This window comes from Cnephaeus nilssonii (genome assembly GCF_951640355.1).
Source record: "Cnephaeus nilssonii genome assembly, chromosome: 11".
Lineage (NCBI taxonomy): Eukaryota > Metazoa > Chordata > Mammalia > Chiroptera > Vespertilionidae > Cnephaeus > Cnephaeus nilssonii.
The window spans coordinates 35715572-35740961 of record NC_137082.1 but is presented as its reverse complement, the minus strand read 5'-3'; the positions used below and the strand labels follow the sequence as shown (position 1 = coordinate 35740961).

Here is a 25390-nt window from a genome sequence, read left to right as displayed (position 1 = left end):
CAGTGGAAGCACACTTCGCAACTCTCCCCCCACACTGCCAGGGAGCAGGTGCCCCGCAGAAGGAGTGGCCTCAGTTGCTCTGTCTTGACTCCTTCTGTTTGTCCTGCCTTGGCTTCCTTTGCGGCAGTCCAGGGTTTCCTGGGACATACTGAGTGACAGGCCGGGACAAGGTCCAGGCCGTTATATTGTGATGTCCTGTTGGGGAGTTGGCTGGGAAACAGGTCTGTGGGCAGGGTTGATATTAGTTTAGTAGAGTAGCTTGGGTTTCACTTCAAAGGTAGGGGCTTTGGTCTAGGATTCTCGGCCTCTCAGTGAGCTAATGAAAATACTCCATCCTAGTCTTCATTAGGCTTTAAAAAGGAAAATAGACAAATGTTAATAAGTACTCCTGTACATTGTTGGTATTTATCAATAATGAAATGTTCCAGACTAGAAATTCTCAAGGTTTGCCACCTAAGGACCCTTACAACTCTCCTTATTGTACTAAAAGAGGCCTTTGTGACAAGACTTGCTTCCCGAGGAAAAAGAAGGATTACTACTGAGGCAGTCCAGCACGATTAGGAGTTCAGGCTGCTCTGATGTCAGACAGATCAGGTAGCCAATCCCAGCTCCACCACTTCCTGGCTACATCACCTTGAGCCAATCATTAACTTTTTTGGCCTCCATTTCCTTATCTATAACATGGGGATTCAAACAGTCCCTACTGCATAGAGTGAATGTAAAGAGTGAATGAGAATGTAAATACATATACATGCATTCAGTGTAAGTGCATCTAAAACACTCAGCATGGTGTCCTGGCTGGAGTGGCTCAGTTGGTTGGTTCAATTTCCAGTCAGGGACATACCTGGGTCGTGGGTTTGATCCCTGGTTGGGGCACATATGGGAGGCAATAAATTGATGTTTCTCTCTCACATTGATGTTTTTCTCTATCTCTTTCCCCCCTTCCTCTCTCTCTCTCCCCCTTCCTCTTTCTCTCCTCCTCTCACTAAGCATGTTCTCGGCTGAGAATTAACAAAAAAGCAAGCACTGCCCAGTCCGTGTGGCTCAGTGGTTGAGTGTTGACCTATGAACCAGAAGGTTATGGTTCGATGCCCGTTCAGGGCACATGCCTGGGTTGAGGGCTCAATTTCCCTTCCTCTTTGAAATCAATAAAAATATATTAAACAAAAATAAAGCGCCGAAACTGGTTTGGCTCAGTGGATAGAGCATTGGCCTGCGGACTGAAGGGTCCCAGGTTCAATTCCGGTCAAGGGCATGTACCTTGGTTGTGGGCACATCCCCAGGGGGGGTATGCGGGAGGCAGCTGATCGATGTTTCTCTCTCATCGATGTTTCTAACTATCTCTCTCCCTTCCTCTCTGTAAAAAATCAATAAAATATATTTAAAAAATAAAAATTAAAAAAAATAAAGCAATCACTTTAGCATGGTGTAGGGTCATGTGCTCAGTGCTTAGTAAATGGTGGTTACTTTTAATAATATCCTCCTTTTAAAAAATTGCTTTTACTTATTTCAGAGAGGGGAAGGGAGAGGGAGCAAGAACTAGAAACATCAATGATGTGAGAGAATCATGGATGGGCTGCCTCCTGCACTTCCCCTATTGGGGATGGAGCCCACAACGGGGGCATGTGACTTCCTAATTCATGGGTCAGTGCTCAACCATTGAGCCACACCAGCCGGGCAATAATATCCTCCTTTTAAAAAGATCACTCTGGATTGATAGACTCCCTGAGGCTTTTGGGGGAGCACTGGGAGGAGGTTAAAACAAGAGGTTTTCTTCCTGAAGCCCAGCCCTGGAAAAACAATGGCAGTGATGATCCTGAGGCCTGAGGATTCCATCATTTCCATCTGAGGTTCCTCTAGAGCAGCGGTTTTCAACCTTTTTCATCTGAGGGCTGACATTACTAAATTACTAAAATTCTGCAGCACACCATTATATACCGAGTGGCCAGATTATTATGATCTCTGAACGCATAATAATCTGGCTACTCAGTGTATATGTATTTTTTGTCTATCTGACAAAAATAGTTATAATTTTGATTTATTTACAAAATAATAATAGTAATTCCTATCCTTTTTACTCCAAAGTGACATTTTAAAATATCAGGTGCCTATACTTGTATACAAGAATTTCCGGTACCAAGAATTAACCAATCAGAAGCAACCTTATTATGCGATGTGTCTAATAAGATGCAAGTCTGCTATAGGATCTATATATTTATGGTTCAAGACGGCATTCACAGCTATTGTTGTATTGGCTGTCATTATTATTATTATTATTTACAATCTAAGGGAAAAGAGGTCTAAATATTCAGGTATTGCATGTTTTAAAAATTCTTGAGGCACACCAGTTGAAAATCACTGCTGTAGGGTAAAGCCCTTCCTGTGGAGAGAGTCATAGAGGAGCCAAGGACCCAAGTACAGAGCAGCCTTGGGTAGAGTTTTGTCTCATTAACCCAGCTTCAAAACCTGCTTGTTCTAGTTACCAGCTTTTTAACCTTAGGCAAATCACACAGCTTCAGTGTGATCACAGATAGTATTTGCCTCCTGGATTAGTGGAGGAATAATGAGAACTATAAAATGCTTAACATGCTTCCTCACCAGAACTTGCTTAACAAATAGTTGCTCTGCTTATTGTGATTTTTATGGTACAGCAAGATTGAGATCAAGAAGGTAGCATATTGATGCAATTTAAGAATGTGGGGTCTGGAATGAGACTCTCTGGGTTCAAACCCTATTTCTATTATTCACCAGTGTTGTCACCCTGGACAAATAACTTCTCTGTTCTTCAGTTTCCTTATGTGTAAAATGGGGATAGTAATAGTACCCACTCATAGAGTTATTGGAAGGACTGAGTGGGGTGACTAGTTCTCCTTTTAGGAAGCACCGTTAAGAGTATGTCTGTTATTTTCAGTGAACAGTTGACCCCACACTATTAAGAATGACCGTGGATACTGTCATTTAATGAAACATTATCATTATATAGGGCACTAGCCTTAGACCATCAATTACGCTCTACTGATTTCTAAGCTACTTTGAAACTTCTGTTGTAAACGAGGCCTTTCTAGCCGTGGCTTTAAGGCAAGCATGTCAAACTCGTGGCCTGCAGGCTGCATGCGGCCCATAATGAATATTTTTGCGGCCCAGCCAATATAACAGTATGTAATAAACGTTTTAATAAAAGTTTTGTAACTTAATTTTTATAATATCTTGTTATACATAATTATTAATAACAAACCACAACGTTCACTAATGACTGATTACTATAATCGTGTTGCATTCATTTCCTTTACGCGCCTTATGTGCAGGCGCACCATTTCTCTCCACTAATACTAACAGTGAATATTTTAGCAGCCGATTGCCACGTCAATAGTCTTGTACTGACTTGTTTGCTGTGCGCAATAGGAAATATTTCACTTTCAGAGAACAAGAAAAATAGGTTTATTTTCAGTATGCTTATTGTGCAGTTATTCAGTGTCTGGTAAGTTAATGGTCATGAAAATACTATATCAATTTTTATTAAAATGTTCTATTACTTTATGCTAACGATTACTCATTTATTTCAGTCCTGTGTATTCATCATGTCTCTATCGAGATAAACCTATGTTTCTATGAAAATTGAAGCTTTTGTTTTTTTGCAGCCCACATAAACTTAAACCTTGTTTATTTAGCCCGTGTTAGTCTTTGAGTTTGACATGCTTGCTTTAAGGTAATCTGTTATCTTAAGCCATCTGAAAGAGAATAGCTATGTGTTTTGAAAAAAAAAAAAAAGAATCAGTCTTTTTATAGAAAATTTGGAAAATACATAGAAGCAAAGGTATGAAAAATCATCCATAATCCCACAAGACAGAGATAACCACTGTGAACTTTGCTGCCTAGTCTTTTAGCCTTTTTAAACAAGTTTGTTTATGCATATGTTTTTTAATTCTTTATTGTTGAAAGTATAATTTTTTATTTTTATTGATTGAGGTAACACAGGTTAATAAAATTGTTTATGCATTTTTTTTGTTAATCCTCACCCAAGGATATTTTTCCTTTTTTTGGGGGGGGGGGGGTTGTTTTTGTTTTTAGAGAGAGAGTGGAAAGGTGGGAGAGAGACAGAGAGAAACATCTATGTGAAAGAAACACATTGATTGGTTGCCTCTCACATGCACCCCGACAAGGGCTGGGGATCAAATTGCAACCGGTTCGTGTCCTTGACTGGAATTGAACCTGGGACCCTTTGGTACAAGGGCTGATGCTCTCTCCACTGAGCCAAACTGGCTAGGGCTGTTTATGCATATTTTTAAAGAAATCCTAGTATATATCTCTTTTGTAACCTTCACTTAATGGGATTATAAACATCTTTCCATGTCATTGCAAATTTTTTATACCATCATGTTTAATGATTCCATAGTGGTTCATTTTATGTAGGGAATGAAAACATTATTAATAAAATTAATATAATTTAAGCCCGGGCCGGTGTGGCTCTGTGGTTAGAGCATCAGCCCTTGTACCAAAGGATCTTGGGTTTAATTCCCGGTCAAGGGCACATACCTGGATTGCAGGTTTGATTCCTGGCCCTGTTGGGGTGCATGCGGGAGGCAACCAATGGATGTATCTCTCTCACATATCTTAGATGCTTCTCTCTCTCTTTCTCTCTCGCTCCCCCTCCCTCCCTTCCACTCTCTCTAAAAAAAAAATCAAATAAATAAATAAATAAACAAATAAATAAATGGAGAAAATATCCTTGGGTGAGGAGTAACAATAAATAAATAAATAAATAAATAAATAAATAAATAAATGTTAATTTGGAAAAAAATAAACACATGTCTTGAAGATAGTACATAAAGAAGGGTGTTATAAAAATAGTGCTGGGAATGTGCTCGCCTTAGAGCACACCCGCACCCCTCCTTTTCTTGGGCATTAACTTTGTTCTCTTTTTCCTAAACTCTAAGGGTCCCCACAAGACTTGCAACCAGGGGAGCAGCAGTAGCTCATCCTGGGCCAACCCCCTGAACCTGTCTCCAGGGCCCCCTTTTCTCTGACTTTTCAGTAAGCTAAAAGCAGTCCTGCCTTGGCCCACTTCTGTCACGTGACTTTTACTTTTAAACTAGAAGCCCGGTGCACGAAATTCGTGCACGGTGGGGGGTTGTCCCTCAGCCCAGCCTGTACCCTCTCCAATCTGGGACTCCTGGAGGGATGTCCGACTGCGCGTTTAGACCCGATCCTGGTGGGATCGGGCCTAAACGGGCAGTCGAACATCCCTCTCACAATCCAGGACTGCTGGCTCCCAACTGCTTGCCTGCCTGCCTTCCTGATTGCCCCTAACTGCTTCTGCCTGCCAGCCTGATCACCCGCTAACCACTCCGCTGCCAGCCTGGTTGATGCTTAACTGCTTCCCTGCCAGCCTGTTTGCCCCCAACTTCCCTCCTCTGCCAGCCTGGTCACCCCTAACTGCCCTCTCCTGCAGGGTTGATCACCTCCAACTGCCCTCCCTTGCAAGCCTGATCCCTCTCAACTGCCCTCCCTTGCAGGCCGGGTGCCTCCCAACTGCCCTTTCCTGCTGGCCATCTTGTAGTGGCCATCTTGTGTCCACATGGGGGCAGGATCTTTGACCACATGGGGGCAGCTATATTGTATGTTGCAGTGATGATCAATCTGCATATTACTCTTTTATTAGATAGGATAGAGGCCTGGTGCACGGGTGGGGGCCAGCTGGTTTGCCCTGAAGGGTGTCACAGATAAGGGTGGGGTTTCCTTGGGGTGTGGGGCGGCCTGAGCGAGGGGCCTGTGGTGGTTTGCAGGCAGGCCACGCCCCCTGGCAACCCAAGGGGAGGCCCTGGTATCTGGAATTTATTTTCCTTCTACAATTGAAACTTTGTAGCCTGGGGCGGCAGCCATTTCTGTGGCAGTTAATTCACCTTCTACAATTGAAACTTTGTAGCCTTAAGTGGGTGAGCCCGTCCAGGGTGTGTGGAAAGCTTTGCTTCCCCTGTTGCCGCCGGCAACCCTGACCTGCTCTCTCAAGCTCCATTCTGCCGCCATTTGTTTGAATTTGTTTACCTTCTATAATTGAAACTTTGTAGCTTGAGTGGAGGCTAAGGCCTGCAACGGCTATGGAAAGCTTGGCTTGCTCTGTTACCTGGGAAACCTTGCTCTCTGTGGCTGTAGCCATCTTGGATTGGGGTTAATTTGCATACTCGCCCTGATTGGCTGATGGGCGTGGCTTGGCTGATGGGTGTGGCGTATGTAGCGGAGTGATGGTTAATTTGCATATTACCATTTTATTAGAGAGGATGAGTCCAGGAAGCCTGGTGTGGCTCACTTCTTTCTTATAAAATTTCTAGAGAGCCAAAGCAGCACCATCTAGGCTCTCTCCTGTTGCTTCTTCTATCCTAAGCTCTCCCTTTGTTTCACTGTCCCCAGCTTTAATAAATGTACACTCAAAAAAAAAAAATAGTGATGGGGTTTAGAACATCCAAAAGGATAGGTTTCACACTCTGAATAGCTTAAGCAATAACTATAGGCATAATCAATTGGTAACTTAAATAGGACATGATGTTAATAGACTTGATCCCTTTATTCATCTTTGGGCTGAAGTGTTGTTGTTTTTTAATTTTTAAAAATTCTTTATTTTTGAAAGTATTACATATGTCTCCTTTTCCCCCCATTGACCTCTCCCAGTTGCTCCTCCCTCCCAGCACAGGTCCTCACCCCCCTATTGTCTGTGTCCATTGGTTATGCTTACAAATCCTTTGTTGATCTCTTACTCCCCCCCACCCCCCTTTGGGCTGAAGTTTTATAAAATCTTTATGGGTCTGGAAATGTTATAATAAATATTCCTGTGCTATTTCAGGTTGCTAAAGGTAAATGATTTTGACTTCCTTGTTTTCTTTTATTGGAATTCAAGCCAAGAGGCTCTCTGTGAGTTTCCAAAGCACCTTGTATATCAGGGGATATTTGACAGGTGATTTATTTGAAAAGTTATAGGAAGTTTCTTGGTTTGGGGACCCTCCAAATCTAATTCTGATTGATGAGGCTGGATTATTCCATACATTTATTTCTTTTTACAGGTAGTGCTTTCCTCAGTGCTATTTTTCTTGCCTTAGCAACATACCAGTCTCTGTACCCACTCACCTTGTTTGTCCCAGGACTCCTTTATCTCCTCCAGGTAAGCACTCGCTGGTCAGAAGCCAGTACTCAAGTGACATTTGATACATGGCCTGGTCTCTGCTTGGGGGAAAGGAGGGCATGGCTTAATCAGGCAATGGGACTCCAATTCACACTTACTTTCTTCTACTTACAAATCCATTGTTTAAAGAGAAACATTTCTTCGAAGTGTAAAGGGGGCAGTGTCAGGATTCAAACCAAGAAATGTCTAATTTCAAAGCCATTGTTCTTAAGTATAAGCACTGTTGCTAAAACCGAATATATACCCCCATTTATTGAAATAGGCCATATGCTTATCATTTTAACTGACTTCATAATATATCTTTGTGTTGATGTCATGATGATACATGGTTAGCTTGGTCTTTCTTCTACTTGGTTATTTTGAGATGTAACCTCGTTGTCACTAATAAAAATAGTGTAGAAATCTGGTTTTCTTTATTTCCTTAAAGTATGTTTCTCCAGCTGAATCATTGCACCCAAAGGTGAGAGAAGTTTAATAGTTCTTATTATGCAAGACCAGATTGTTCTCCTGAAATCCTGGGCCAATTTGCAGTGCCACCATAAGTGTCTAAAGTGAAGTGAACCACTTCCTCTCAGGGTGCCATTGGCTTTTTGTTGTTGTTGTTGTTGTTAATCCTCACCTGAGGATATTTTATCCATTTTTTAGAGAGAGTAGAAGGGAGGAGAGAGAGAGAGAGAGAGAAAGAGAAAGAGAGAGAGAGAGAAACATACATTGATTGGTTGCCTTCCTCATGCACCCTGACTGGGGCCAGGGATTGAGCCTACAACCGAGGTATGTGCCCTTGACCGGAATTGAACCTGGGATCCTTCAGTCCATGGGCTGACGCTCTAATCACTGAGCAAAACTGGCCAGGGCAGCCATTGGCTTTTTAAATTTGACTTATGATTGCTAGTTTAATAGATGTGACACCATACTGTGAAATTATTTTGCTTTGAGTTTCTTTCTAGATTCTTCTTGAATCTAAGCATTTTTCCACATAACAATGTCTTGTTGTTTGTATTGTCTTTCTTACTTCATATTTACAGTTTATTCTTTAGAAAGTCTGAGCACTAAGGGGAGTGTATGCAGCCAGAATTTTTGTGTAGCTATTTATCAGATAAGTACTGTTAGCTCTGGCTGGTGTGGCTCAGTTGGTTAGAGCGACATCCCGATATACAAAGTTACAGGTTCAATCCTGGTCAGGGCACATACAAGAAACAACCAAATGAATGCATAAATATGTGCAACAACAAATCGATGTTTCTCTCTCTCTCTCTAAAAATCAATCAATAGATAAAATAGTATCACTATTTAAATTTTTAAAATGCATTTTTCATATACTGACTAAAATTTTTTAAATCGTTTGTTAAAACTTTTTTCTAAACTTTATGTAAAGTAGTTTTTGTTTAAAACTCAAGGAAATTGCCTCTGACAACAGTGAACACTATAATTGACTTATGATGTCAAGTGTAGTATTCACTACAGCCAGTCACTTTCTTTAGTGCCTCCCTCTACCAATATTTACTGAGCACCTTCAGGATGCTAGACGCTATGCTACATCTGCAGATACAAAGCAGTCGAAGGTTGCTGAGCAAAGGAGTGCTGCATGAAGACTGCTCTGGCAGCAGCCTGTGTGATGGATTGGCGTGAGGTGAAGCTGGGGTTGGGAAAGGTTAGATCATCATATTGGATTGAGTCAGAGGGGTCGATTGGGACCCCAAACCAGTGTGAGGGGAAATGGAGAGATGAGGGACTGGATGCAAAATTGCAGAAGTTGGGATTAGCTGTGCTTGGCAGCCATCTATACGTGAAGAACAGAACTGGGAAGAGTTTGGAATGTACTTAAGGATCCCATTTAGAAATTAAAACCCCAGCCCATACTATATTTTCATGTCTTTATGTGAGTATATACTGTAAAGTGGCCTAAAAAGCAATAGGGCCTTGTGAGTCATAGCACGGCATTTGTAATATCAGTCCTGTCACATCCAGGAAATAAACTTACCTGTTTAAATATGAGGAAGGGAATGAACAGGAGAGGAAATTATCCTTTAGGCCTGAGTTTCACAAAGATCCATAGGCTCCAGGGAGAGAAGCTAAAAAAAAAAATGGGTGTAAGCTACAAGAAACTCAGTATAAAGCAGCAGTTCTGTGACAGCATGGGATATCTCAAAGGAGGTGAGTTCCCTGTGAATCACACTGTTTAGGCCACAGGATGAATGGCCACTTGTTGGGGAGTCTTAGCTAAGCATGGGTAGCTGGACCTGATAATCTTAATAATACCCTTTTAAACCCCAAATAAAAATTAATTTGATAGCTCCAAGGAAATGACACATATGCTCCTGACACTATATTTTTCTCACAGTTTTTTTGAGCCCTCCATAGGTACATACTTCCCTCTAGGAAACGTGTGTAATGTAGTACATACAGCACAGGCTTGATTTGAACATCGTGTTAAGATGGAAAGCAAAATAGTTCTCAAAGATTAATGGAACTATGTCAAAAGAACAGTGGAGTCAGCCCAAAGGGGCTCCTGCTGGCTATATTTAGGATATTTTTAGCATCAAGTAATTATAAAACACTGAATAAATAAAAATCTATGTGTCCATAGTTATGCTCAGAAAAGGGGTGAGGAGAGAAAAAAAGTAGACATTATCATTAGATTTGGCTGTTTTACCAATTTCTTACTCTGAAAATTAATAAAAGGAAAGAATTAAGCAACTTCCTACCTTTTAAAAAGGAACTACAGTTCTTTCCCAATTAATAAGGCAAAGCTCTACAGAAGAATTCCAGCTTATAAATGTAGAAGGAATGACAGAATAGCAGATCACCAGTGAAATGATTGACTCTAGCAAAGATCATCAAGGATACCAAAATCTTTAGGTGAAGGGTTTTTGGAGAACCAGGATATTTGCATTTGCATGGTGCCAAAATATTACTCCCCACTTCCACCTCTAAATTGTCTGCTAGTAGAAAAGGCAAAAATAAATATTTACAAAGGAATGCTCTGGCCTCTCCACCTTAAACAAGTAATCCAACTCAGCATCACTTATAGCAAAACAGCCTGACATGATGTGCTTCTTGATGTGATGCAGCACAAAGTGCACAGCATCAACTGCAAAGTATTCTGATCTAAATGGGTAACCTTAATTAAGCCTTTAGATATGACTTCTGGTTTTTAGGAAATACAAGCGTGGACGAACAAGTAAAATGATACCATGAGGAACAGTAAAACAATCAGAATGTAGGATGGTCTGTAAGATAGCTAGTTGGTCTGGTTCCCTTGAAAAATTCATTGTCATGAAAAAGATCAAGTAAGAGGACTGTTCTAGACTAAGGAGACACAATAACCCAAGTGGAATGGGTGAGTCTTGATTGGATTCGGGTTTGGAAAAAACAGCTATAACGTATTTTGGGGGAACATTTAGAATATTTTGAATATACATTAGATATCCTATATAATAAAGAGGTAATATGCAAATTGACCATCACTCCAACACACAATATGGCCACCCTCATGTGGTCAAAGATGGCTGCCCCCATGTGGCCATAAGATGGCTGCGACAAGATGGCTGGCAAGGGAGGGCAGTTGTGGGCGATCAGGCCAGCAGGGGAGGGCAGTGGGAGGGACCAGGCCTGCAGGGGAGGGCAGTTGGGGGCAACAAGGCCGGCAGGGGAGGGCAATTAGGGGTGACCAGGCCGGCAGGGGTGGGCAGTTAGGGGCAACCAGGCTGTCAAGGGAGGGCAGTTAGGGGTGACCAGGCTGTCAAGGGAGGGCAGTTAGGGGCGACCAGGCTGTCAAGGGAGGGCAGTTAGGGGTGACTAGGCCAGCAGGGGAGGGCAGTTGGGGGTGACCAAGCCTACAGGGGAGGACAGTTAGGGGCAACCAGGCCTGCAGGGGAGGGCAGTTAGGGGCAATCAGGCCGGCAGGGGAGCAGTTAGGCATCGATCAGGCTGGCAGGGGCGTGGTTAGGGGGGGATCAGGCTGGCAAGCAGAAGCTTTTAGGGGCAATCAGGCAGGCAGGCAGGCGAGCGGTTGGGAGCCAGCAGTCCTGGATTGTGAGAGAGATGTCCAACTGCCCATTTAGGCCCAATCCCGAGGGGTCCCAGATTGGAGAGGGTGCAGGCTGGGCTGAGGGACACCCCCCTCCCGTGCACAAATTTCGTGCACCGGGCCTCTAGTTAGATGATAATAGGGAATTGTAATTTCTTGGATGTGATAATAGTATTGTGGTTCATAGGCAAGTCTTACTTTTTAAATATTATATATATATTTAAATACTTATTTTCATTGATTTCAGAGAGGAAGGGAAAGGGAGTGAGAGCTAGAAATATCAATGATGAGAGAGAATCATTGATTGGCTGTCTCCTGCATGCTCCACACTGGGGATAGAGCCCACAACCCAGACATGTGCTCTGACCAGGAATCAAACTGGGACCTTCTGGTTCATAGGTCGACACTCAATCACTGAGCCATGCCAGCCAGGCAGAATCCCCTTACTTTTAGGAGCTACATGCAGAGGTGTTTTTGGGAGAGGTGTCATGATATGTAGAAAATTTATACACACAGATAGAAAGTGTGGCAAGGTGTTAATATTTAATCTCGGTGATAGATATATGGTTGATTAGCATATTCTTTCAACTTTTTTTGTGTGTTTGAAAATTTTATAGTAAAAAAGAGGGAAGTAGCATAGAATATAGGCTCTGAAGTTGTCCTGGCTTGGATGCGTATTAGCTTTGTGATCTTGGGAAAGTGACTACTTCTCTATGCCTTGGTTTACTCACCAATAAAATAGGGATAATATAACAGTAGCTACTGAAAACGGTTAATGCATGTCAAATATTTAGAACAGAGTATGACAAGAGCTCAGTAGATATCAGTTATGGTTATTATATGATTTGTTGATTAGTGCTCAAATGTTTATAGAAAGGACAGGGTCACCAGCTTGAAGGTACATGGAGTGATGAGGGGAAAAGAAAATATTTCATTTTCTATGGTCAAAGGGACTGTGAAAATTAGTTTGTACTTACTTCTTTGACACTACAAACTTGCCTCCATTCTGCTGGTGGAATTTTGAGAGGGTAGGAGGTGGACAAGCTAGTGTCCAACCAGTGTCAGAGGTAAAGCTGTTTTTCTCTTTCCCATGTGAGACACAGGAAGGCTTCAGCATCAAAGGCAGGGGGTGCTACATCTGGCTCACTAGTGAGTCACTTATGAGAATGGTAGTTTGAGCCCTCTGGTCTCCTCCCCCATCTTTACTCTTCCTCTGACCTTGGCTTAGGGCCTAGTTTCCAAATGAGAGACAAGCTTAAAATGTTATGATCTGATAGCGTGCAGAATAAAATAGAGAGCCCTAGCGTGCACAGAACCTTGAGGCCGAGCTGTGAGGCTAGAAGAGGTACAGTCAGGGAAGTTCCTAGTTTCCTCCTTCCTTTTGCTTGGGATTCCTAAAGCCTTGGATCCCCTTAATAGCTTGAGGTTCTTATTTTCTTTTAAATAAAGTAACAGAAACCAGGGGAAAATACTTTGTGAGTGCCCTTAAGGATCCAATCTGACCTCTTGTCTTTGAACTGAAAGGGTTAATCCTGTGATTTCTATACTTTCTGGAGTTTTGGATAGGTTACATGGTTCTACCTTGTATCAAAGGAGCCAAACCCAACCAGGTTTTTCTTTCTTTTTTTTAAAAAAATATATTTTTATTGATTTTTTTACAGAGAGGAAGGGATAGGGATAGAGAGTTAGAAACATCGATCAGCTGCCTCCTGCACGCCCCTCCCCCCTCCCACTGGGGATGTGCCTGCAACCAAGGTACATGCCCTTTACTGGAATCGAACCTGGAACCCTTCAGTCCACAGGTTGATGCTCTATCCCCTGAGCCAAATAGGTTAAGGCCAACCAGGTTTTCCTTTATAATGGGTCCCTTCCCTAGGCATTCTTTAGGGCTATTTAGAATTCTTCACATATTTACTCTTTCCCCAGCAGCTTTCTGTTGTCTCTGCTGCTTACAAGGAGGGGGTCAAGGCAGAGGTGGCAATGGTGTTAGCTTCCTTTTCTTTTATAACAGGTAAAAATGAGAGTAAGGGAATGATCATGCATTTACAGGTCTCATCCTTAAACTCTAAGAGCTTAGTTATAAAAATTTTTGTTAAGAGTTTCTTTTCTCTCTTTTTTTAAAATTTTATTTTTCAATTACAGTTGACATTCAGTATTATTTTGTGTTAGTTTCAGGTGTACAGACAGCATAGTGGTCAGACAATCAGATAATTTACAAAATGATTCCCCCAATATTTCAAGTACCCACCTGGCACCATACATAGTTATTACAATAATAGAGGCCTGGTGCATGGATTTGTGCACTGGTGTGGTCCCTTGGCCTGGCCTGCGCCCTCTCGCAATCTGTGACCCCCTAGGGAGATGTCAGAGGCCTGGTTCACAGATTTGGCCCGATCCCTGCAGGCCAGGCTGAGGGACCCCACCGGTGCACGAATTGGACCTCTAGTCCTATATAATAAAAGGGTAATATGCAAATTGACCGAACAGCAGAAGGACTGGTCGCTATGATGCGTACTGAACACCAGGGGGCAGACACTCAACACAGGAGCTGCCTCCTGGTGGTCAGTGCACTCTCACAGGGGGAGCACCGCTCAGCCAGAAACCGGATCAAGGCTGGCGAGCACATTGGCGGTGGCGGGAGCCTCTCCTGCCTCCACGGCAGCGCTAAGGATGTCCTACTGACGGCTCCAGGAGCAGGCCTAAGCTGTCAGTCGGACATCCCCCAAGGGCTCCCGGACTGCGAGAGGGCACAGGCCAGGCTGAGGGACCCACCGTCCACCCCCCGAGTGCACGAATTTCATAGACTGGGCCTCTAGTATGCATATAAGATCTTTGGTTAATCTCTTCCCGCCTTCCCTACTCCCCCCTTCCCTCTGAGATTCATCAATCTGTTCCATGTTTCCATGTCTGTGCATTGAGTGTCTTCCCCCTGGTGGTCAGTGTGCATCATAGCTACCGGTTGAACGGTCGCTTAGGCTTTTATATATATAGATATAGATTATTGACTATGTTCCCTATGCTGTACTTTATATCCCTGTGACTATTTTGTAACTACTAATTTGTACTTCTTAATCCCTTCATTATTTTTCACCCAGTCTTCCAAATCCCCTCCCCTTTAGCAACCATCAGTCTGTTCTCTGTATCTGTGAGTCTGTTTCTGTCTAAATTGTTTGTTTATTTTGTTCTTTTGATTCCCCATATAAGTGAAATCATATGGTATTTGTCTTTCTTTGTCTGATTTATTTCACTTAGCATGATACCCCCTAGGTCCATCCATGTAGTTACAAATGGTAGGATTCTATTCTTTTTATGGTAGAGTAATATTCCATTGTATGTGTATATACTGTATATATATATCATAACTTTTTTATCTACTCGTCTATTGATGGGCATTTAGATTGCTTCCGTATCTTGGCTATTGTAAATAATGCTGCAATGAACATAGGGGTGTTAGTACTTTGGAACAGTTTCTTTAGTTAAAGAGTTTCTTTGAGTTTATTCTGATAATTGTCCTTTTTCTTTTCACAATATTGTCCTAGAGAGAAAATTATTTCTGTTTAGAAAAAGCTTTTCTCCCCAGTGATTTAGAGAGTTGGGGAGAGGGGGATAATTATACATTCTCCCCTTTCTTATTATAGTTTGGTTTTTCTTGAAGCAGTCTGAGAATCCTCTTACTTCCCTAAATATTTTTATGTACTAGCAACAATGTGAATTGGGGGATATAATTACAGGTTAAAACTTTCAGGTTGAGAGTGCACATACTCCATTAACCACATCTGGCCCACAGATGTTTTATTTGACCCTAGTGTTTAATTATTTAAAATTAGTTGTCAATGTTTTAAAAATTTATGTTAAAAATTTATATTTCCAGCTTCTTTTGAAAATTTTGAAGATTTGTCTCCTCTAGAAAAAGTATGCTCTCTTCATTTCACCAAAATCCCATATGCTTCATCTCTTTTCATTTGTTACCTGCCTGGTCCCTGTGGGTATTTGAATATTTGTGTGTCTATGTTTATGTCTACAAAAAGGTCTAGAAACAATGACCAACCCAGTATCAATGAGCATCCTTAGGACCCAGATTGTGATCTTAAAATGCCATTTACCCGTCAAAAGAAACCAAGGCTTCTGAGAGAAATGGCTGATTGTAGGTGTAGGGCAGGCAATGTACAGGATAATCCTGGAACATTATGATACCAAATAACAAGGAAGCTATCAAAGACTGGCTGCTGGGGTCATCTCAAAAGGACTCAGGATCCAACTTGGAGATGCTTCCAGTGATAAAAAGTGGGCAAATTGAGCACTGAGAAAAGAATTGCAATGGATTGAAACCCATAAATACATTTTAATTCATAATGATATTTATAAGAAAATAGACCACATTGTCATTTTGATTTGCATCTCTCGGATGATTTGTGACTTTGAGCATGTTTTCATATGTCTCTTGGCCTTCCTTATGTCTTCTTTTGAAAAGTATCTATTTAGGTCCATTGCCCATTTTTTGATTGGGTTGTTTATCTTCCTTTTGTTAAGTTGTATGAGTTCCCTGTATATGTTAGAGATTAAACCCTTATCGGTGATAACATTGGCAAATATGTTCTCCCATGTAGTGGGCTTTCTTGTTGTTTTGTTGATGGTTTCTTTTGCTGCACAAAAGCTTTTTATTTTGATGTAGTCCCATTTGTTTATTTTCTAATCATCTAAGACATGCAAATCAAAACAACAATGTGGTACCATCTCACACCTGTCAGAATGGCTATCATCAACAAATCAAACAATAAGTGCTGGTGAGGATGCAGAGAAAAAGGAACCCTCATGCATGCTGGTGGGAATGCAGACTGGTGTAGCCACTGTGGAAAACAGTATGGAGTTTCCTCAAAAAACTAAAAATGGAACTCCCATTTGATCCAGTAATCCCACTTCTAGGAATATATCCCAAGAAACTAGAAACACCAATCAGAATGGATATATGCACCCCTATCTTCATAGCAGCACAATTTACCATAGCTAAGATTTGGAAACAGCCTAAGTGCCCATCAGCAGATGAGTGGATTAAGAAACTGTGGTACATCTACACAATGGAATACTATGCTGCAGTAAAAAAGAAGGAATTCTTACCATTTGCAACAGCATGGATAGAACTGGAAAGCATTATGCTAAGTGAAATAAGCCAGTCAGAGAAAAATAAATATCACATGATCTCACTCATTTGTGGAATATAATGAACAACATAAACTGATGAACAAAAACAGATCCAGAGACAGAGAAGCATCAATCAGATAGTCAAACCTCAGAGGGAAGGTAGGGAAGGGTGGAGGTAAGAGGGAGAGATCAACCAAAGGACTTGTATGCATGCATATAAACCTAACCAATGTTCACAGACACCAGGGGGGTGAGGACATGAGTGGGGGTGGAGGGTGGGGAGGTAATGGGGGAGATAAGGACATGTATGTAATACCTTAATCAATAAAGAAAAAAAAATTAAAATAAATAAATAAAAGAAAATCTAATTGGTCAAATTACGAGAATTGACAGGGAACCAATTCATTATCTTGAAAACTGGATAAATAAAAGAAAAAAAATTAAGCATTTATCCTGCCTTTTCTGTATCATGAGGTAACCATATAGTAAGTGAGAGGAAGCATCTCTTTATGAAATTATTCCAGCTTATAAATAGAAACAAAATGATAGGATAGTATAATTCTGCAACCCCAGTTGATCTAGGCATAGAGAATTAATAGCTACTAACATCAAAAAACAAACAAGCCCTGGCTAGTTTGGCTCAGTGGATAGAGCGTCGGCCTGTGGACTGAAGGGTCCCGGGTTTGATTCCGGTCAAGGGCACATGCCTGGGTTGCGGGCTCAATCCCGTGTGAGGCGTGCAGGAGGCAGCCAATCAATGATTCTCTCTCATCACTGATGTTTCTATCTCTCCCTCTCCCTTCTTCTCTGAAATCAATAAAACTATACTAAAACAAACAAAAATAATGCCTCCTGATGAAAGAACACACTGCCACCAAAGTTTTGCCAAAGGGATCAAAGCCAAACTTGATCAAGCCTCTGGATCCAGCTGCCAATTTGTAAGAAATACTGAAGACAAAGTATGTAATAGCAAAAAACAGATTGTAGGACATTCCAGAGGTTAAATGACTCAGGTACTTCAACAGATGGATTCTAAGGAAGAAAGAAAAAGCAATGCATGGGAGTAAGGTGGGGTACAGAACCTGTGCATTAAAAGAGACTTAAAAGTTGAATCAGATTTTTTTTTTAATGGCCAAGACTTAACAATAATGTAAAGAGATGCACATTTATGTGGAAAACCATAAAGAAATGCAAGGAAGTGATGTTTTTCTACTATAAAAGCCAGGATAAATGTGGTTACTTTGAGGGAAGAGGGGATTGTGGTGGGGACAGGACACAGAGAGAGACTTGGGGAGTCACTGGAATGTCTTTCTCTTGACCCGGGTAGTGGTTATAAGGATATTTGCCTTATACTCATTCACTGAGCTATATCTTTTACATAGTTTTCTGTATTTTAAAACAAAAAGGTTTAAAAATTGATCAGAACATTTAAGCATCATTCTTTCAACACTTCTACTTATACACTTTTCATTTTCAGTTAGCATTTGCTATTGAGCAAAAGAGGTCGTAAATGAAAAGAGGTGGGTAAAATGAATCCTCATCTGTTCACTGTGAAATTTGCAGTCTGGACTTGTACATTAAGTTTGGCTCTAGGGTTTATAAATAATAAGGATTCCTTGAGTTTCTTTTTTAAAATATTTCAGGCATGCCTCATTTTATGTAACAGGAATAAGTCCTGAAAGATTAGGTGCAAGTTCAGTTTTTATAGGTAGACTCAGTAAATTACACATTACTTTATATTTTCAGGGCTTTGTTTCCCAAAGCAAACCTGACTCTCAAGACTAAGTCTTAAAATAAAAAAATTACACCTAAAATTTATTGCACATTTTATAATCACAGGTTTGCCAGGGGGAAAAAATCATTTCTACCCAAACATTGATGCTAACACTTTAGGTCCAGTAAGCACTGAGAACATAATAGCAACTGAAAACTTGGAGCTTGCTAATGGGATTTGCAAAGAGTGAAACCTCATCTCCTGGGTGTGTGCTTAGGACTCTCTCGCCCCTACGAGAGCTGCTTTGAACAGTGTACCTGATTCAGTTCTTCATGGCTGTCTTTTCACTTCCCACCTGTTTCTTTTTAAATATCATTAGTAGAGAAGAATGACCAAAAAAAACTCACATTTTGCTTTCAAGGTTTTATTTTTCTCCTCTGGGCTGTAGTTTCCTCTCTTCCCTCCCTTTGTCCCTTCCTTCTGTGCTAGATGGCAGTATTTTTCAGGAAAAGGGAAGGATCAAGATAGATGACCAAAGACAGGTAGAACTGTAGAAAGGAACTCAGGACCTAAGTGCCTTCTTCTTTGAATTTATCTATGGATGCCTCTGCTTTGTTGAATTATTTTTCATTCCCAGAAATGTACTATTCTCTTAAAACTGTATTTTAGAGCAATGTTATCAATAGAACTTTTTGTGGTGATAAAAATGGCCTATATCTGCCAAAACCGGTTTGGCTCAGTGGATAGAGCGTCGGTCTTCGGACTGAAAGGTCCCAGGTTCGATTCTGGTCAAGGGCATGTACCTTGGTTGCGGGCACATCCCCAGTAGGGGGTGTGCAGGAGGCAGCTGATCGATGTTTCTCTCATCGATGTTTCTAACTCTCTGTCCCTCTCCCTTCCTCTCTGTAAAATATCAATAAAATATATTTAGGAAAAAAAATGGCCTATATCTGTATATTGTTAATATTGAGCAAAGAAGTGTGCTAGTGAGACTGAGGAATTGAATTTTTAATTTTAATGGATTCCCGTTAATTTGAGTTTAAATAGCCACACGTGGCTAGAGGACTATACTTTATTTATTTATTTTAAATCCTCACCAGAGGATATGTTTTTACTGATGAGAGAGAGAGAGAGAGAGAGAGAGAGAGAGAGAGAGAGAGAGAGAGAAGAGAGAGAGAGAGAGAGAGAAAACGAGAACATTGTATGAGAGAAACATCCATGGCTTGCCTCCCATTTGTGCCTGGCAAAGTAGGTATGTGCCCTGACCAGGAATCAGTTATCACTGGAGGATGACCCCACCAATTGAGCCACACCCGCCTTGGCGGGAGCACACAGTTTTACAGAGGGTTGAGAATAAGCTTAGAGAGGGTTCATCAGATTCCTCTCCCCTTATATCCGTTAACAGTAATGTTATCTCTAGCTTAAACCTCTTGATTAGCTTCCCATTCTCCTTAAAACCTTTACAATGGAGTTATGATGTCTATAATTTATTTTTACATACTTTTCCATAGACCCGTGGTCAGCAAACTGCGGCTCACGAGCCACATGCGGCTCTTTGGCCCCTTGAATGTGGCTCTTCCACAAAATACCACGGCCTGGGGGAGTCTATTTTGAAGAAGTGGCATTAGAAGAAGTTTAAGTTTAAAAATTTGACTCTCAAAAGAAATTTCAATCGTTGTACTGTTGATATTTGGCTCTGATGACTAATGAGTTTGCCGACCACTGCCATAGACCATCTGGTACTATATCTGTACCAATTAGCTTCCTCAATTTAAATGGCAATGAATTACTTTAATGAAGCATCTCACTCCATTGTGATCATCTAGTTTGTATCAGAAAGGCCACACTCCACAGGTGGCTGTTCTCATTGCTTTGCTCTCTATAGCTTGAGCTTCACCTTTGCTAGTTAGCATGTGAATGTCAGAAACTGATGGGATTTTTTATTGCTGAGACTAGAGGCCTGATGCACGAATTTGTGCATGGGTAGGGTCCCTCAGCCTGGCTGGCGATCAGGCCTATCAGGGAGGGAGGCTGGCCGGCAGGGGGGGAAAAGGGCTGCGGGAGGTTGGTTATGGGAGTGCACTGACCACCAGGAGGCAGCTCCTGCATTGAGCATCTGCCCCCTGATGGTCAGTGCGCGTCATAGCAACTGGTCGACTGGTCGTTCCAGTTGTTTGGTCATAACGGTCACTTAGGCTTTGAAATATATAGATTATTAATTAGCAAAATGAATTTTAGAAGTAAACAACTCCAAGGACAACAGAACTCCTGCCTCTGGGTTATTGTCACTTCTGCTCTGAGTGAACCCCTTGCAAGTGGCAATTTAAACAAAGTGGCTCAGTTAGGTGGAGCATTGTCCTGTACACCATAAAGGTCGTGGGTTCAATTCCTGATCAGGGTGCACAGGGGGTAACTGATCGATATTTCTCTCTCATATCAGTGTTTCTCTGTCTCTTTTTTGTGTGTGTCTCTCTCTCTGTCTCCCCCCACCCAAACCCCCTCTTCTCTAAAATCAGTGAACATATCCTTTGGTGAGGATAAATAATATATAAAAGGGGAGAGAGCTGGGACTTACTCGACCTTCTAGGATAGTTTATGTGAACTGTTTTGTGCCTGCTTGCTAATGAATTTTTGTTTAATAAATGTTGCAAAATATGTCAGAATCTGCTCTGGAGCCTGCTTTTTTGGTAGAGGAGGATCTATCTCTCACCCACCTCAAACTTCTTTCAAGGTAACTGTTAAAGAACCTATGCATTATACATGACTAAAATGGTCACCAAATTACACACTTTAAAATGGTTAAATGTACGTTATAGGAATTTCCCCCCCAAAAAAATTGGATACTATCATTAGCTTATTGCTCATATTTTTCTAGCTTTGACCATGAAGAGCTCCTTCAGATTTCCTCCTGTGTTATTTTGACAAGCCCCGACTATTTTTGAGCCTTTCCTTCCCTTTTTTCCTGGTACCACAAGATGTTCCAGGCTCATCTTGTATTTTTCTCGTCCAGCCCTGAAATCAGTACTTGGATTCCTTTTATTGAAGAATGTTATTTAGAAACCAAGGGTTTTAGGTATGCTTATTGTTATTAGGGAATCATTGCTTCTAAGAGACAGAGCTATGAAATAATATATATATGCTAAATGACATTTATACACATCTGTAATTCTTTTTTAAAATATATTTTTATTGATTTCAGAGAGAAAGGGAGAGGGAAAGAGAGATAGAAACATTAATGATGAGAGAGAATCATTGATCGGCTGCCTCCTGCACACCCCCTACTGGGGATCAAGCCTGCAACCCAGGCATGTGCCCTTGACCTGAATCAAACCTGGGACCCTTCAGTCAGCAGGCAGACACTCTCTATTCACTGAGCCGAACCAGCTAGGGCCATCTGTAATTCTTTACCTTTCTATTTGTTTATACTGATACCTGTGATTCCAGCCAACACCACAGAGTTCACTTTAGTCTCTCCCTTTTCCTTATAACTTATTTCTCTTAACAGTGAGAAACCTAGCTTTCATTGTCTACAATATATTTTCTTGTTTGTTCAATTCTAGTATGCACATAAAGTAGTTCTAGAATTGCTGTGAGAATACCCCCATAGAAATACACTTACTGACTTGATTATAATGCTCATATATAGTTCTTTTTGTCTTTAGCCTTACGGTATTCTGTCAACTTACTGTTTCTCATAGTCACTTAGTTTAGTTCTCTTCTACCCCCATATAACCCTTCAGTGTGGATATGTTATTGATTTGTGATATAGTTAGGTTAATTTATTATTGTTTATATTCATTTTGGATTTCCCCTAAATCCTGGTTGATTTTAATTGTTTGTTTATTTGGGGGGTATGTGAAGGGATTTAAATATTACCATGATTCTAAGAGTCAGCTATACAAAAAGATATATTCAGCAACTCTAAGACTGACACAGTGTCCCAGACCCACAAGGAAGTGAGACAACAATCTTTCTGCTTTTCTAGTCTGCTGTTGTCTCTGGGCAGGTCTATCTAGCTCATCCATGACTTGTGTTGTCAAATCTTCATTGCACCTACTTTTCCTTGGACCAGTAGTTCTGGCAATGTCACATCCTTGTCTTCATTTCAACTATTAGATTGATTTATTGCTCAGAATTCTCAGTATTTTCCTGGTTTTGTTTTGTTTTTTTTACAAGCAGAATGCCCTAGTCCTGAGATAGAATTTCCCAATGGGGACATTTGAGGAGGTCAAGTCAGGTTGATTCAGGCCATGTCCAGCTCAGAGTCGAAGAGTGACTAAGATATGCTTCTCATCTGAGTGCTCCAATATGATTTTTTTAAATACAAACCACATGCAGAAATAGATGATATCCTATTTTTTTAAAAGATATATTCAGAGGATTATTATTCTGTTCTCATCCCTGCTATCTTTTTTTTTTTTAATTGATTTCAGAGAGGAAGGGAGAGGGAGAGAGAGATAGAAACATCAATAATGAGAGAATAATTGATTGGCTGCCTTCTGCATGCCCCCCTACTGGGGATCGAGCCTGCAACCCAGGCATGTGCCCTTGATCGGAACTGAACCGGGACTCTTCAGTCCATAGGCCGACACTCTATCCACTGAGCCAAACCGGCTAAGGCTCATCCCTGCTATCTTAGTCTTTGCTTTCTACCTTCCTTGTCACCCCACGTAATTATTCTCTTTAGTTTTCAGTTTATCTTTCCTGTATTGCTTTTGCACAAATGAACAGATCAATGTATTATTTATTTATTTATTTATTTATTTTAGAGAGAGGGAGGAACGGGGGGGGGGGGGGGGAGAGAGAGAGAGAGAGAGAGAGAGAGAGATCGATGTGAGAGAGAAGTATCAATCAGTTGCCTCCCATAGATGCCTTGACCGGGGATCAAACCTGCAACCCAAGTATGTGCCCTGACTGGAATCGAACCCGTGACCTTCCAGTCCACAGGACAGTGCTTCAACCAACTGAGCCACACTGGCCAGGGCACACATATATTTTCTTTCCCCAATTTTTTTTATTAAGGTATTATATGTGTACATATCTTACCATTGCCCCCCCCACCCCACTCCCATAAATGCCCTCACCCCCCAGAGTTTTGCGTCCATTGGTTATGTTTATATGCATGCATACAAGTCCTTTGACGTATATTTTCTTACATCCTCCCCTTATATGAAGGATAGCATACTCTAGATACTCTTGTGTTCTGCTTTTTCCACTTAACATTATTTCCTGGAAATTATTGAAACAAAGAGATAGTCCTTATTGTTTTGTTGTTGTTTTTTTGTTTTTTTTTACAGCTGCATAGTACTTCATTGTGTGTTAACTTCTCTTCAGTGTATGGGAATTTAGATGTTGCCAGTATTTTGTACTTACAATTAATGCTTCAGTGAGTAACCTTGTGTATGTATACTCTTGTATTATTGGAGGTGTATTTTTGAATTCCAGGTAGATTTCTAGAAGTAAATTACTGGATCCAAAGATAAGTACATGTGTTGTTTTGTCAGGTCTTTTCACACTTCCCTCCAGAAGGCATATACTAGTACAAATTTTCTATTCCCACCAGTAAAGTAGGAGAGTGCCTGTTTTCCCACAGGTTCACTAACAAGATGTGTTGTTACATTTAAACATTTTTGCCAGTCTAATCATGAGAAATGATATCTCAGTGTTGTTTTAATTTGCATTTCTCTAAATATAAGTGAATTTGAACATTTTTTTCATATATGTGCATTGTCTGTTTATTCCTTCCCCTACCTCATTCTAAACAAGAACGAGAGATGTCTGACTGCCAGCTTAGGCCCGATCCCCTGGGGAGCGGGCTTAAACCAGCAGGTGGACATCCCCCAAGGGTTCCCAGACTGCGAGAGGGTGCAGGCCAGGCTGAGGGACCCCTGTCCATTGGTTCAAGTTGACTTTAGTGTTTTTCAGGATTGCTTTAAAATTTTCCTTGAATAGGTTTTGCACATTTACTGTTAAATTTAAATCTGAGTTTTATTTTCTTTGGTGTTATTATAAATGTGGTTTCATCTACCATTGTGTCCTCTAATTTTTTATTATTTGTGCATTTGAAAGCTATTTCTGTGTTAATATTTTACCCTGCCATTTCACTGAATTTTTTGGTTATTTTTATCATAAATAGTTATTGCATATATATAGATACTAATATGATTTCTTGAAGCTGTTTGTGATACATATATTAATAGCTTTCTTATGTTGAACTAACCTTGAATTTTTGGAAAAAACTCAACGTAGTCATAACACAACTTTATAATGATCTTTTTCATGTGTAGCTGAATTATATTACATAATATTTCATTTAGCACTTTTGCATTTGTATTGATTAAGTGATTTTGGTATCAAGCTTATATTATTTGCTGTGAAAGAGTTAATTTAATATTATAGTCACCTATTCCTTGTATGTTGATAGAACTTTCCTGTAAAACTGGCTGGGCCTGCTCTTTATCAGAAAATTTTCATTACTAATTCAATTTCTTAAATGGTTATAGGACCATTCAAAATATTTGGTTTCTTCTTGAATTCAATTTTTGGTAATTTTTTATTTGATGTTTTAAGAAAAGTTGGAAGACTAGCTGAAACCGGTTTGGCTCAGTGGATAGAGCATCGGCCTGCGGACTGAAAGGTCCCAGGTTCGATTCCGGTCAAGGGCATATACATTGGTTGCGGGCACATCCCCGGTAGGGGGTGTGCAGGAGGCAGCTGGTCGATGTTTCTCTCTCATCGATGTTTCTAGCTCTCTAGCTCTCTCCCTTCCTCTCTGTAAAAAATCAATAAAATATATTTTAAAAAATGAAAAGTTGGAAGACTAGAATAATAAATATCTTTCATGTAAACTCTCCAATTATCATTTTGCCACATTTTCTGTATCTTAATGATCTCTGAACGATAATAATCTGGCCACTCAGTGTATAACCTATATAATAAAAGGCTAATATGCAAATTGTCCCCTTGACCAGGAGTTCGACCAGCAGGCAGGCCGGCCAACCGCCCATGTCCCCTCCCCCTGGCCAGGCTGGCCGGACCCACCTATGCACGAATTCATGCACTGGGCCATAATAATCTGGCCACTCAGTGTATGTGTGTATATATGTGTGTGTGTGTGTGTATACACATACACTGAGTGGCCAGATTATTATGGCCCAGTGCATGAATTCGTGCATGGGTGGGTCCGGCCAGTGTATGTGTGTATATGTGTGTGTGTGTGTGTGTGTGTGTGTGTGTATATGTATACACATACACACACACATATATATATACACACATACACATACACATACACACACACATATACACACATACACTGAGTGGCTAGTGTATATAC

General features: G+C 40.9%; 1 protein-coding gene across 1 annotated transcript in view; it reads left to right on the top strand.

Moving 5' to 3' along the window:
* The window catches only part of PIGU (phosphatidylinositol glycan anchor biosynthesis class U), an 84726-nt gene that overhangs the window by 28996 nt on the left and 30340 nt on the right, over positions 1-25390 (top strand). The window contains exon 7 of the mRNA XM_079783624.1: positions 7053-7150. Coding sequence (XP_079639750.1) covers positions 7053-7150 — 98 coding nt within the window. The remainder of the gene's footprint in view (positions 1-7052; positions 7151-25390) is intronic.